Genomic DNA, 14,871 nt, shown 5'->3' with positions numbered 1-14,871 from the left:
GCATGTACATGGTTAACACATGTTAAAAATGTTAACGTGCCTACAGTGCTGCTTAGTAAACAGGGCCCTTAAGGACCAATAGGAAACTTATCTATGGGTGGTGTGCATGAACTTTTTGACTGATCCTTTGTTTAGGTGTGATGTATATGAAAGAAGAGCCCATGTGATTATGAAAGCTCAAGAACAGCAACGTTTTGTATACATCCTATGACCACACAATAAAAATGAAATTCAGGGCTCCTTGTAGAAAGTGGGAATTGAATGGGCTTCTTCGCATTCAGCGTGCCTCTAATCAGTAGTGCCCCTTTATCATTGTAGCCTTCAGTATTCTCCACTGAGACACTAGAATTCTGCACTCAGTAAAGACTAAAGGGATAAACTTCCAGTACATAAGTATTGCCATACTGGGACAGACCGAAGGTCCATCATCCAGGTCACAGGTACCTGGCAAGATCTCAAAACAGTACAATACATTTTATACTGCTTATCCTAGAAATAAGAAGTGGATTTTAGCCAAGTCTGTTTTAATAATGGCTTGTGGACTTTTAGGAAGATATCCGAACCTTTTTTAAACCCCGCTAATCTAACTGCTTTTACCACATAGTCTGGCAACAAATTCCAGAGTTTAATTACACGTTGAGTGAAGAAGTAGTTTCTCTGATTCATTTTAAAATTATTACTTTAGGATCTTGCCAGGTATTTGTGACCTGGATTGGCCGCTGTTGGAAACAGGATGCTGGGCTTGATGGACCTTTGGTCTGTCCCAGTGTGGCAGTACTTATGTACTTAAGTAGCTTCATTGTGTGCCTCCTAGTCCTAGTATTTTTGGAAAGAGTAAACAAAGTGATTCACGTATACCTGTTCCACTCATTATTTTATAGAACTCTATCATATCTCCCTCAGCCGCCTTTTCTCCAAGCTGAAGAGCCCTAACCATTTCAGCCTTTCCTTATAGAGAAGTCGTTCCATCCCCATTATCATCTTCATCACCCTTCTCTGTACCTTTTCTATTTCTACTATATATTTTTTCAGATGCGGTGACCAGAATTGCACACAGTATTCAAGGTGCGATAACTAATTTATTCTGTTGTCATATATTCTATGGGCTTTGCAATAATATCCCATAGCAATTTGAAACCTGTTGCAACACTTGTAATACACAGACCAATGTCACCAGTTTACCATGTTGCACCTTTACTAAATTCAACATCCCATCTTTAGCTGACTTGGACAAGACTATAAAAATTCTCAAAAGTACCACTGCCCCACAAGACCCACTCCCATCCATATTTATCAAAATATTTCTGATCATACTCCTTCCCTTCTTCCACACAATGATTCATATCAGCCTTCACTATGGAAAAATTGCCGCTGTACACCCTAAATTCAAAGATTCTTCCATGCCCATCTCTGATGTACAAATTACCGACCCATTGCTAATTTACCATTTATAGCTAAAATTGCTGAAACTGTAGTCTGATTACAGTTAACAGATTTTATTACCAAAACAAATGTTCTGTACCCACACCAAACTGGATTTCAACAACAGCACAGAAACAGCCTTACTAGGTATTACCACTTTTATACGCTACCATCACTTCAAAAGTGTCCTCCTTCTCTCCCTGGATCTTGCGGCCGCCTTCGACCATAATCGCACAGTATTACTTCAATGTCTTCATAGCATTGGTCTCACAGAAACAGATTATAAATGGTTTCAGACATATCTCTGACAGACAATATACTGTGCACAGAACTACTGCAACCTCTACTTTCTATGTTCCTTCAGGCGTTCCTGAAGGCTCTATTCAGTCCCTTACATTATTCAATACTTTCCTCACCCCTTTACTCGCTCTAGTACAATCCCTTGATCTAACTATGTTCGACAAGGTACCTCATGAAAGGCTACAGAGGAAATTGGAGGGTCATGGGATAGGAGGAAATGTCCTTTTGTGGATTAAAAACTGAAGGATAGGAAACAGAGAGTGGGGTTAAATTGGCAGTATTCACAGTGGAGAAGGGTAGTTAGTGGGGTTCCTCAGGGGTCTGTGCTAGGACCGCTGCTTTTTAATATATTTATAAACTAGTAAAAAAGCCCCGTTTCTGATGCAAATGAAACGGGGGCTAGCAAGGTTTTCTTCTGTGTGCATGTGGGAGTGTGTGTGTCCCTGCCCTCTGCCCTCTCTCCCCTCCCCCCTCTGAGTCCTTCACTGTTACAGAGAGAGCGATTTGATTTTGTGCTTTGCTGTCCCCTCCCCCCTCTGAGTCCTTCACTGTTACAGAGAGCGATTTCATTTCGTGCTTTGCTGTGTTTTTTCCTTCACTGTTTGTGTTACATAGAGAGCGAGGGCAGGGCAGACACTCATGGGGAAACCGGATATCTCTCCCCCTTCACACTTCCGGCTGGAGGCTTCATAGAACGTTGGTGGTGCCTTTTATATAGAGATGATTTAGAGATGGGAGTAACTAGCGAGGTAATTAAATTTGCTGATGACACAAAGTTATTCAAAGTCGTTAACTCGCAACAGGATTGTGAAAAATTACAGAAGGACCTTACGAGACTGGGAGACTGGGCGGCTAAATGCCATATGACGTTTAATGTGAGCAACTGCAAGGTGATGCATGTGGGAAAAAAGAACCTGAATTATAGCTACGTCATGCAAGGTTCCACGTTAGGCATTACGGACCAAGAAAGGGATCTGGGTGTCATCATCGATAATACACTGAAACCTTCTACTCAGTGTGCTGCTGCGGCTAGGAAAGCGAATAGAATGTTGGGTATTATTAGGAAAGATATGGAAAACAGGTGTGAGGATGTTATAATGCCGTTGTATCGCTCCATGGTGCGACCGCACCTTGAGTATTGTGTTCAATTCTGGTCGCCGTATCTCAAGAAAGATATAGTAGAATTGGAAAAGGTGCAGCGAAGGGCGACTAAATTGATAGCGGGGATGGGACAACTTCCCTATGAAGAAAGACTAAGGAGGCTAGGGCTTTTCAGCTTGGAGAAGAGATGGCTGAGGGGAGACATGATAGAGGTATATAAAATAATGAGTGGAGTGGAACGGGTGGATGTGAAGCGTCTGTTCATGCTTTCCAAAAATACTAGGACTAGGGGGCATGCGATGAAACTACAGTGTAGCAAATTTAAAACAAATCGGAGAAAATGTTTCTTCACCCAACGCGTAATTAAACTGGAATTTGTTGCCGGAGAACGTGGTGAAGGCGGTTAGCTTAGCAGAGTTTAAAAAGGGGTTAGACGGTTTCCTAAAGAACAAGTCCATAAACCACTACTAGATGGACTTGGGAAAAATCCACAATTCCAGGAATAACATGTATAAAATGTTTGTACGTTTGGGAAGCTTGCCAGGTGCCCTTGGCCTGGATTGGCCGCTGTCATGGACAGGATGCTGGGCTCGATGGACCCTTGGTCTTTTCCCAGTGTGGCATTACTTATGTACTATGTCTATGAGGACATCCAACTTCTTTGTACTCTCAACCACCTTGATCGCCAAGAGATATCTGCCATCAATGGTAAACTGTTACAATTCTCAAACTAGCTTCAAAATGACACTGATTTTAAATCCTGCTAAATCTAAGGTGTTTCTTTTCACTTATCACTCCCCAAAAAACTTATGGCACCCGATTACACTTTGCAACAGTAGAGTCCTACAAGCTGATACCACTCACATTCTTGGAGTCATATTAGATACTGTTCTCACCTTCCGTCCACAAATTGGTTGTCATCCATTGTTCATTCTTTAAACTTGATTAGGTCAATAGAGTCCCTACTTCAGCCATTAGCTCTTAAAATCCTCATTCATTCACTTGTAATCTTGCAGTTAGACTAATGCAATTCACTGTACAAAGGCATTTGCACCAAGGATCTCAGATGACTACAACTGATCCATATATGATCCCATCACACCACACTTGAAAGCAGCTCATTGGCTACCTATCCAACATATAATAACTTATAAATTGTTTTTATTAGTTTTTAAAACACTACCCTTATATGTCTCTCGTCATTTAATTCAACATGTTTCCGCTTGTGCCCTTAGGTCCCTTATTCAAAATCATCTATTCAAATAAAGAGATTATCCATGAACACACAAGAGACACTATTTTCACAGTACAAGGACCCCTACTATGGAATTCATTACCCTCATATATTTGGTTACAAACATACCTTGATCAATTCAAAGTCTATTTGAAAACCACCTTATTTCAGGATGCTTTCTCCTAAATTTACCCTTACTGCTGGCTTGATCTTGTCGAGCAGCCACTGAGAGACACCATTGCTGCCTTTTATATGACCCTCTCCAACTTTCCTATCAGAAGTGTAGTTCTGCCCTCATCACTATATATTGTTTTGTGTCAATCACTGTCTCTCTCCTCCTTTTCAGTCTGTGAATCGTCTAGATGGCATGTCCGTAGAGTGGGATAGAAAGTGTAAATAAACTTGAATTCAGTATTTTTTCTGTCTATTCTGTCTTAGGTTGGTTCTTATCTGAAGACTCCAAAGTATCCAATTTGGGTGGTGTGCAGTGAAAGTCACTTCAGCATCCTCTTTTGTCTACGAAAGGAGCTTATGAATGACTGGAAAATAGAAAGACGCTTTGATCTGTATTACTATGATGGTTTAGCCAACCAACAAGAGGAAATACGCTTAACAGTAGGTATGTAACCTCTGATCCCCCCTCCGTAACAAGAGTATATGTTTTCTATTGTTCCTAATAAGTTCCGCACCCAAAAAATTCCAAGATAATATAACTACTTTTATCTCTTTAGATGGGGAAATCTCATTTATAAATTTAACCGATTTATTAAGCTATGCAACTTCAAAGATATTAATGGTGTTTTAGGTCTTAAACTGATGATCGTATTATGCTTAAGGACTAATACTGTGTGAAGGGAATGCTATTGAATGCTAAACTTATTATTTTATCGTTTGTGACCTTAAGCTGTTTTTCCAGACACAATGGAGACCCATGTTGTTGATAGTGATGATGAAAATGTACTCATTCCTCCTCTTGAGGACTGCATTAGGACAAAGTAAGTAAACTCATTCTAGAAGTTTTGGTTGGAAATTCTAAATTTTATTGAAATTTAGGGACCTTTTTAAAGAGATGCACTAAAAAGTGGCCTATGCTATCCCCAATGTGGGTCTTTCGCACGCATTGAGACCACTTGTAGCATGACTGTAAAATGGCCCCATTTTCTGTTATTTCTATTAATGGCCATGTGCTAATTTCCCCATTGACGTATGGCCATTGGCACGTGAGCCCTTACTGCTACCTATTTTGTAGGCGGTAAGGGCTCACATGCTAACCAAGAGGTAATCAGTTAGCAAGTGACGATGTAGCTGCGCTAACCAATCAGCTCAGTACATATCTACTCTCCACTCCCAGACACGCACTCCCCACGCTAAAAAAAAAATAAATTCGATTTTATAGCGTGTGGGTAGCATGCACCGATTCCTAAACTACTGCGGGATGCCTGAGCATGCCCCACGGTAGTGGTTTTTAAGGACTCCTTATTGAACTAGCAAACCACAGTGTTCTTTGTGCCTGGGATTACCTTGACAATCCACAGTTAGCTCTGTTGAAGTCACTGGTGCTGATAAAGGAGGCCATAGAAACTATTAGTGTAGACTTGACAGTAAGATGAAAAGACTGGTACTGTGTCAGCCTTATAGGATATAGATTTTTATGAACATCTGATAGAACAGTCCCACTCAAATTTCCACCCTTCCTACTTTATGGTCAGATAAGCAACTATGAGAAAAAGTTTTCATAATCCCTATGTTGCTGGTCTCATGGTCTCAAATGTGTCTCTTGTAGCATTACAATATCCCAGCCTCTCTTATGTAGTGCATTCAACACTATACTATGCTTAATTCAAACCACCATAGTGGTTCCTGGAATATCTCTCCAACCCCCCTCTCTTAGTGCTCCAACCCACTCTCTCCCGCACATTGCCTATGGCAGAATTTGTCCCTGTCGCCCCCCCCCCCCCCCAAACCTTCCCTGAAGCATATGTTGATCTCTTCCTTCCCTGATAGCTCCCTTTGTCGGGCTAGCCTTTATATCGCCCCTCCATTATGTCCATTCTCTCCCTCTCATACATTCTGTCTCTCTCATCGCATTCACCATACTCCTGAAATACACTGCACGCACACTGCCAGCAGTAATATTCTTACAAATGTAGCGTAATTAATTCCCTTCCCCCCAAAAAAAAACAAATAGCATAACATATGACCATGTCATAGTTGGAGAATAGAAACAGAAAAAATCATGGACATTGCAGTCCCTATTCAGGCTTGATCCTCAGCAACCCTCTGAAGTTGTTTATGGTGGCATGCCACTCTCTACCAAGTTGAATCAGAGTCAGCATGGGTTCAACCAAGGGAAGTCTTGTCTCACCAATTTGCTTCATTTCTTTGAAGGTGTGAATAAACGTGGATAGAGGTGAGCCAGTTGATGTAGTGCATCTAGATTTTCAGAAAGCTGTTGATAAAGTTACTCATGAGAGACTCCTGAGAAAATTAGAATCATGGGATAGGAGGCAAGGTTCTGGTGTGGATTAGAAATTGGTTATTGGACAGAAAACAGAGGGTTAGGGGTAAATAGTCATCTCTCTTAATGGAGGAGGGTGAACAGTAGAGTGCCACAGGGATCAGTACTGGGACTGGTGCTATTTAACATATTTATAAATTATATGGAAATTGGAACGAGTGAGGTGATTAAATTTGCAGATGACACAAAACCATTCAAGGTTGTTAAAACATGTGCGGACTGTGAAATATTGCAGGAAGACCTTAGGAAATTGGAAGACTGGGCATCCAAATGGCAAATGAAATTTAGTGCGGACAAATGCAAGGTGATGCACATTGGAAAGAATAATACAAATCATAGTTACTTGATGCTAGGATCCACCTTGGGGGTCAGCACTCAAGAAAAAGATCTATGTGTCGTTGTAGATAATAAACTGAAATCTTGTGCTCAATTAGGATGCTAGGAATTATTAGGAAAGGGATGGTGAATAAGACCAAAAATACTATAATGCCTCAGTATTGTGTTCCATTCGCGCAGTTTTTACGCTATAGACGCATTTGCGATACCTCACAGAAATATAAACATTCTGCTGTTCGATTAAAAGATAAATTGATTGAGAGAGGATATCCCAATAAGATTGTAAAGCATGCGTATAAAAGAGCTCTTTACAATCATCGTGAACATCTATTGGAATCTAAACCTCAGAAGCATCAAGAAGAGAAAGATCAAAAAATTGTTTGTATCATGCAATACACATCACTGGCGCCGAGAGTTGCTAACATCATCTATAAGAATTGGAAAATACTATCCACTCATGAAGTTTTTTCCAGTCAGAAATGTATGATATCATATTCTAGACGAGCAAATCTATCTGAGGTTTTATGTCATCCTGATGTTAGAACAGTTATTGATCGCAATCAAGATGCAATGCTTGGACATAAGAAATGTGGGGAATGTGTCATGTGTACAGTGATGGAAGAAACCAATAAATTTTGGGACAAAGTAAAGCAGGAATGGATTTTTTTGAAGATTGAGACTTCCTGCATGTCGAAAGCAGTGATTTACATGATCACGTGCCCTTGCGGTTTGCGCTATATAGGACAAACGAAACATATGATTAAAGTAAGACTATCTGAACATAAGCACGCTATTCAGTCCAGAAAAATCCATATGCCTCTGGCTAAACATTGTTTAGACAAGAATCATGATTTTAGAGAATTGCGATGTTTAGTTATAGAACAGCTTAAAAATAATAACAGAAGAGGTGATGTTTCGCGTATTCTCCATCAAAAAGAACAAAAGTGGATTTATTACCTACAAACTACCCATCCGAATGGATTGAATGGACCTATGGAATGGGAAGCATTCTTTTAAATCTTCCCGTTTTCAAATTTAAATCTTTCCATTCTATCAAATATTCATATCACATTAAAACTTCGTACTTCTTGCATTCTTGACATTTTCTCTTTAAGTTCTGATGTAGCTGTGGCGCGTCATTCTCAAATCGAGTAGTTCAAGCAATACAATTGGACATAACAGCCTGTGATGCAACATCCAATGGGTGGAGCTGTGGTGTTGGCGTCCTATTTGAACGTCCGCCATTTTCTGAGCCATTGTTCGCGATGGATTGAAAAGAAAAAAACATTCTTTGTTTTTTGATATTTCTCCTGATGAAGGTTGCGAAACAGTGGGGTCCCTTGCTGTCGGGAAAGTTTGTAAGACATTGCAAGTGTGGAAGACTACTTATTACTACCCACTTTGAAAAAATTGGATTTGATTTAACTTCATGACCGGTGCAAACATTTGACTGGAAGAAACGTACCAGCTATTTGAAATTCTTTCACTGCTAAAGTCTGGGAATTTGGATGCTCTGACTTCAGAGGCAAATATCATCGTTTCAAGCTAAGTGATTGATTTTTTGAATGTTATGGCTGATTTTTGTTGAATAGTAGACACTGCAATTGTGCTCTATTTTTGAATTTTTTCCAGTTCACTTTATTAAGAGGTCTATGAAGGGAATTTATAAGTTCTTTACATCCATTAAGTACTGTCTGTAGAGGGGTGCATAGATTTGGACTGTTCTTTAACAATTGAAAATACTCCACTTTCCGTTTTTTGTTCACAGAACCTTTTTCTCCCGCAGTTAGGGAGTTTTTTTGTTATCTGTGAGTTTTTTCGGAAGGTAAGGAGAGCCCATGATGTTAGCCAATTCAGTGGAGTCCTAATTGTAGGTTCCCTGGGCTATTGAGGCTACTTCATTTACATAAATTTGTCAATTATAGTTCAAGGGCTTGCGCTCATCTACAGACTGTATAAAAAGGAGTGATTTGTGTGTTTTTGAGATATATTATTGCACTCCGGGCAATTTAAGATTTTTTGAATGTTCAGTTCTGGTTGCCATATCTCAAAAACGATATAGCAGAATTTGATTACCTGTCTAACATAAATTCAAGAAGGGCTAAGCACAACAAACTTTGTCTGAGCTGAAGGAAAACTGAGTTCTCTGGGTCCCTAACACAAGTGGACATGTACCTGACATCAAAATCTCTTTTGGGAAGTACGAACTCCTCCTCAAATCACAAGTCAGGAACCTTGTAATACAGTTAGATTCAACACTTAACTCTGATTCCCCAAATCCAAGCAACCTTCAAGAGCTGCTTCTACTATTTGCGACAACTACGCTGCCCCTCCTTACATCGAGAAGTAAAATCTTATCCCAGTTGTGCACGCCATAATAACATCAAGACTGGATTACTGTAATGCACTCTACAATGCTCTGACTACAAAGGGTCTGCACCAACTCCAATTGATTCAGAACGCTGTGGCAAGATCTCTTTGACCTCATGTGCATCTTTCTTTAAATTAGTCACCTTATTTTCTAAGTCCTCTTACTCTCTTACCTATCTATATATTCCATCTTTGTTATACCCTATGTTGTCTATTAAAATATTCTATTACATATTGTGTTGACGTACGTAGTATACTGTGCCATACTTTGTATTGTTATTTGAATATTTTTACTACTGTAATTGTCTATTGCTAATGTTTGATTTATTCTTACTGTACACTGCCTTGAGTGAATTTTTTTAAAAAGATGGTAAATAAATCCTAATAAATAAATATCTAGCTACTTTGACGATCTTGCTGTTTATAGAAAACATCTTTGAGCTTGAGTGCATCTTTTTTAGGTGTGAATCAAACACATGGGTGACTGTGGGTCAGTTAGTGGCTATGGGTTACCCATACTTGAAGGTTGCACTTGTTACCCTGTATTGGCATCTTTCAATCATGTAAATAATCTTACAGTAACTTCTCCTGTATTGACAGAACCTGAAGAGCTTGTGATCTTTCAACCAGTATTGACTATCTATGGGATCAATTTTTTTTCCAGTTTCAGCTCTGACAATTCATAGTTGCTTAACAAGTCTGTAAAACAAAAGTAACAGAACATTCTATTTTCTCAAGGAATCCAGTGTAAATAGTGCATTGGCATACTTTATTTTTCGTGATAACAGTTCTCCCCAAATCTTTTGGTTGATTCTCTTAACACCAGTACCAAAGGCAAACTGTACTAACCTGTGTCTATTTCCTAGCTATCATCCAACTATTACTTTACCTATTTTGAAAAGTTATTAGAAATACTCATGGTAGCACAATTGCAGCAGTATGTTGAGAAGCTCAAATTACTACATATCGAACAATTGTGTTCTTGTGCTCCTCCTAGTAGCGAAACAGTTTTGGTTTCTTTGATTTATGAACCTCATCTAATAATGGATAAGGGGCTGTGTAGGCTCTTGTGGTCCATTTTGATATGTCAGGAGCTACTAGACATAACGCAGTGCTGTATATAAAATATGTATGAAACAGTCCTTGCTTTACAGAGCTTATAATCTATTCAAGACAGACAGAATAAATAAAGGACTGGAGAGTTATTGTGAGAATGGTTAAAGCGGACAGGGTACTGAACAAGTAAATAGGGTTAAAAGCAACCTCAAAAATCCTATTCTAGACATATGGTGCAGCAAGTTTAAAGGATCATGGTTTGTTACTGAACCAACCTATGTGACTGGCCTGTCTGGAGTTGTGCATAATTGTTTTAGAACATAAGAGTAGCCATACTGGGTCATACTAATGGTCCATCTAGCCCAGTATCCTGTTTTCCAAACAGTGGCCAAGCTAGGTCACATGTACCCGGCAGAAACCCAAATCGTTGCAACACTCCATACTACAAATCCCAGGGCAAGCAGCTGCTTCCCATGTCTGTCTCAATATCAGACTATGGACTTTTCCTCCAGCAATTTGTCCAAACCTTTTTTTTTAAACCCAGATATGCTAACCACTGTTACCACCTCCTCTGGCAAAGAGTTCCAGACCTTAACTATTCGTTGAGTGAAAAAATATTACCTCTTATTTGTTAAGTATTTCCATGTAACTTCCTTGAGTGTCCCATAGTCTTTGTACTTTTGGTACGAGTAAAAAATTGATTTACTTCTACTCATTGTACACCACTCAGGATTCTGTAGACCTCAATCATATCTCCCCTCATCTGTCTCTTTTCCAAGCTGAAGAGCCCTAACCGCTTTAGCCTTTCCTCATACGAGAGGAGTTCCATCCCCTTTATCATTTTGGTCGTTCTTCTGTGAACCTTTTCTAATTCTGCTATATCTTTTTTGAGATATGGCGACCAGAACTGAACACAGTATTCAAGGTGCTGATGCACCATGGAGCAATACAAAGGCCCTGTTTTACAGGGCTTCAGCAAAGAACTTTCTCCTTCTCTTCTCCCAGGCTGAAACTGAAGCAATAGCCAACAACTGCTGGGTAATTTCAAACTCCAGGCCAATCAGAGCACAGAACAGCAGCATTTGAAAAAGCTGGTTACATCCCTCCAAGACACTTCCTGTTATCTGTGTTAACTAAAGAAGGAATCATTCACTTATCCGTAACGGCTTTAAGCATAAACATGTATCACCTGCTGGCCAACCTAGAGAAATACACTTCAGAATTAATTTAGGCAGTTTTACAGGCTTAAAACACACTGTTCTGTCACAAGAATATCCATGATAGAGTGAGGGAATAAAATCTCTAAAGCTTGAAACAGTAGATGCTGAGTTCCTCAAGGTTCACCCTATCCCCTATTTTGTTTAATATGTTTTTATGCCAGTTTGGCACAGATTTCCATAACCTGAGGGTTTCTTGTTTCTCATACACCAATGATATGTTGTTATTGATTTCATTCCAAGATACTATACAGAATGGCTATTTGTTAGATCAATGCTTTCAGTATGGCATTTCTTGAATGTCTGCTAAGTATTTTAAGCTGGATACCAAAAATATCAGTCTGCTTTGGGTTTGTAATCTAAATATGCTTCCGCAAAGTAATCAAATTAACAAGTATGGATGGAATTGGACTTGGCCTTAACTGTAGATGTTCATCTGAGTATTATGGTTACAAAAAATCCTTTTTCTGTTAGTCTTTATATTAAAGGTTATTATGACGTTCAAATACAGTCATTCAGTAAGCAAAGTGTACAGTATCTGGTTCCATAATCAGTACAAAACCATTTTTGTTCTCCTTTCCCTGCCTACCCATCTCCCCAATCAAACCCATAGCCATGGTTACAGAGAACAACAACATAGGCATAGCGTTGAGTTCAGTCTAAACATTCTGAGCAAAACAGTTAAAACATGTTAATTTATGTAAATATTTAATATAGTGTAACAAATTTGGCTGACCTTTGGAAGCTTTCCCTTTCAACTTGTAGATTAATTTCTCCATCACAAGGCTCCTACTTGTCTGATCCCTCCATGAGCCCCCAACAGCCAACCCCCCCCATCCCTATCCCCCCAAAGCACCCCCCTCCCACACCACCATGTTTGGCAGATCCTCTTGTAAACTAGTATGGTAATTATCCACATCTGGACCTGCATGTCTGAATTTTTCTCTCCATGTATCTAAAATTTATCTTTTTTTTTCATGCATCCTCGCCATAGAATAAACCAGCCAATGTTCAACAAGAGAGGCATTACATTTATTGTAGACATCATCTAAAGTCTCTTTGATTTCAAAAGTTTCTCACCTAAGAGAATGTGGAAAATGTTTTGTTTGTTTTTTTGGATATTTTGAATGCTGTTCTGTGTATAAATCGAAGGGGGGGCCCTTTTACTAAGGTGCGCCAAAAAATGGGATGCGCTAGTGTAAGCGCGTGTTTTGGGCATGCGCAGGTCCATTTTTCAGCATGCCTGTAAAAAAGGCCTTTTTAAAAATTTTTGTGGAAAATGGATGTGCAGCAAAGTAAAAATTGGCGCATCCATTTTGGGTCTGAGATCTTACTTCCAGCCATTGACTTAGAGGGTAAGTAATTGCCTACGTGCGTCAAGTCAGAGTTACCGCCCGATTTTTGCCATGCGCCAGAAAAGAAAATATATTTTCTGGTGCACAGAATATGAAATTACTACACGGGCCACGCGGTAGCCAGTCAGTAACTCCGAATTGGTGCACGTTGGGCACGCGTAGGCACCTACGCGGCTTAGTAAAAGGGCCCCATACTGTTCATGTGCTGACAAAAGTATTTATTTTTCATTTTATAGTATTTTTTCTACCACTGTAATTATATAGGGGCTCTTTTACTAACCTGTTCTAATAGGGGCCACACGCTGAGGCTACTTTTAACGTGGCTGTAAAATGGCCAGATTTCCATTTTTCCCATTAATGGCCAGGTTTTAATTTCCAAATTAGTGTGTGGCCATCAGTGTATGAGCCCTTACCGACACCTATTTAGTAGGCGGAAAGGGTTCATGTGCTAACCCACGTGCTAATCGGTTGCTGTGTGGCAGTGTAGCTGTGCTAACCAATTAGCGTTGTGTACACCTAGTCTCCACCCCTCCCAACACCTCCCCAGTGCTAAAAAATACAAAACAGGGAAATCAGGCATCTGTGCTTAACTACCGCAGGACACCTGAGTGTGCCCCGCGGTAGTGCTCACCGCCGCTTAGTAAAAAGACCTTTTAGTCTCTGTTAATCTGCTTTGAAAAGGCAGGTTAGTAATGCTTCTGTTAGATTAAATAAATTCTATGGGTGTTTTCCAGCAATTCTAGCCCAAAATACTGGTCGGTGAAATAGGATTCTTAGTTTTAATTTGCCGATGTCAATCGAAGTTTATGCTAAATGAATTCTTCAGCTGAACTCATTTTATTTTCCTGTTTTCTAGATGGAAGGGATCATCTATTGATTGGAATGGCACTGAACCCATACTATGACTGGACAGACCAAATCTGCTAACATGAAATACCATTAAATAAGTGCATTCCACTTCATATTCAGCATGTACATACAAGAAGATTCCCTATAGTTTTATGGTGGATGATACAGAAGCATGTCTGAGTCACTTACTTCACCCTTGAAATGGGCAAACAAGTTTAGATCAAATTTGGAACCTCATCCTGACTGTTGTTCAGATAGGAGTATGGATAATCATTGTCGAACCAAGAAAGATCACAAATCAGTTTTTAGATAAACCCAAGTCATTTGCAACTTGACAGGCATAAATCCTGATCCTTTGCAATTTTACATAGTTTCATCTTTTGGATACAGATATTTTCACATATGTTGGAAATATTTCAAGAATAATACTACCTTGAAATAATTAAAATAGTTTGAATTTGCTAATATTCCCATTAATCTGAAGCAATCTGATTATGGATTTAAAATAACAACAAAAAATTAGATTCTGATTCAGACTGGATTGAAATTGACTCTGATTATCCAAGTAAATAACAGTTCATTGGTCTGAGCCTGGATTCACATTTGCCTGTAGAGTTTGGCTGAGCTCCACCTGAAACAATTCCACTTTGTGCATAGTTGTCATTTGTTATGATAAAAGTAAATGCACATATGGTCTGCCTTTTATTCAAATTATGTTAAAGGAAACTGAATATTGTCTGCAAATAAAAGTACTTATGCCATGAAGATTTTAGCAATTATTAATATCCATGTTTGGATTCATTGTGGAACCCACTTTTATATCCAAAGAAATTTAAAAAATGTTATGTATTTATTAATTTTCAACACCAATTGAACAATTTTCAATAGTACCATTTGCAGTAATGCATAACAGTTATCGCCTTCTACAACATTGTCATCCACAACATCTAATATCCATTACATGAATAATATTCCGCACCTCTCTCTCTTCCCACCCTGGGCTGACCCCTTATCCCTCTCCTCTCCCCTCCCCACCCCTTGCTAGTAGAGTTCTAGCTTAGCCCATTCTTCTGCTTCCATGCTAAATCGCAAGTGGAGAATATCAGTCAACTC

General features: G+C 39.3%; 1 protein-coding gene across 4 annotated transcripts in view; it reads left to right on the top strand.

The window, feature by feature from the left end:
* Positions 1-14,523, top strand: part of MINDY4 (MINDY lysine 48 deubiquitinase 4) — a 180,283-nt gene extending 165,760 nt beyond the window's left edge. For 3 of the 4 annotated variants that reach the window (XM_030197772.1, XM_030197746.1, XM_030197762.1), the window contains 3 exons: positions 4,496-4,676; positions 4,962-5,052; positions 13,766-14,523. In XM_030197772.1, the coding sequence (XP_030053632.1) occupies positions 4,496-4,676; positions 4,962-5,052; positions 13,766-13,814 (321 nt within the window). In that variant the 3' untranslated portion in view covers positions 13,815-14,523. The remainder of the gene's footprint in view (positions 1-4,495; positions 4,677-4,961; positions 5,053-13,765) is intronic. The other variant, XM_030197754.1, reaches the window with a different exon arrangement.
* Positions 14,524-14,871: the final 348 nt, after the last annotated feature.

The sequence above is a fragment of the Microcaecilia unicolor genome, chromosome 1 (assembly GCF_901765095.1).
Source record: "Microcaecilia unicolor chromosome 1, aMicUni1.1, whole genome shotgun sequence".
Taxonomy (NCBI): Eukaryota; Metazoa; Chordata; class Amphibia; order Gymnophiona; family Siphonopidae; genus Microcaecilia; species Microcaecilia unicolor.
This window is presented reverse-complemented; position numbering and strand designations above follow the sequence as displayed.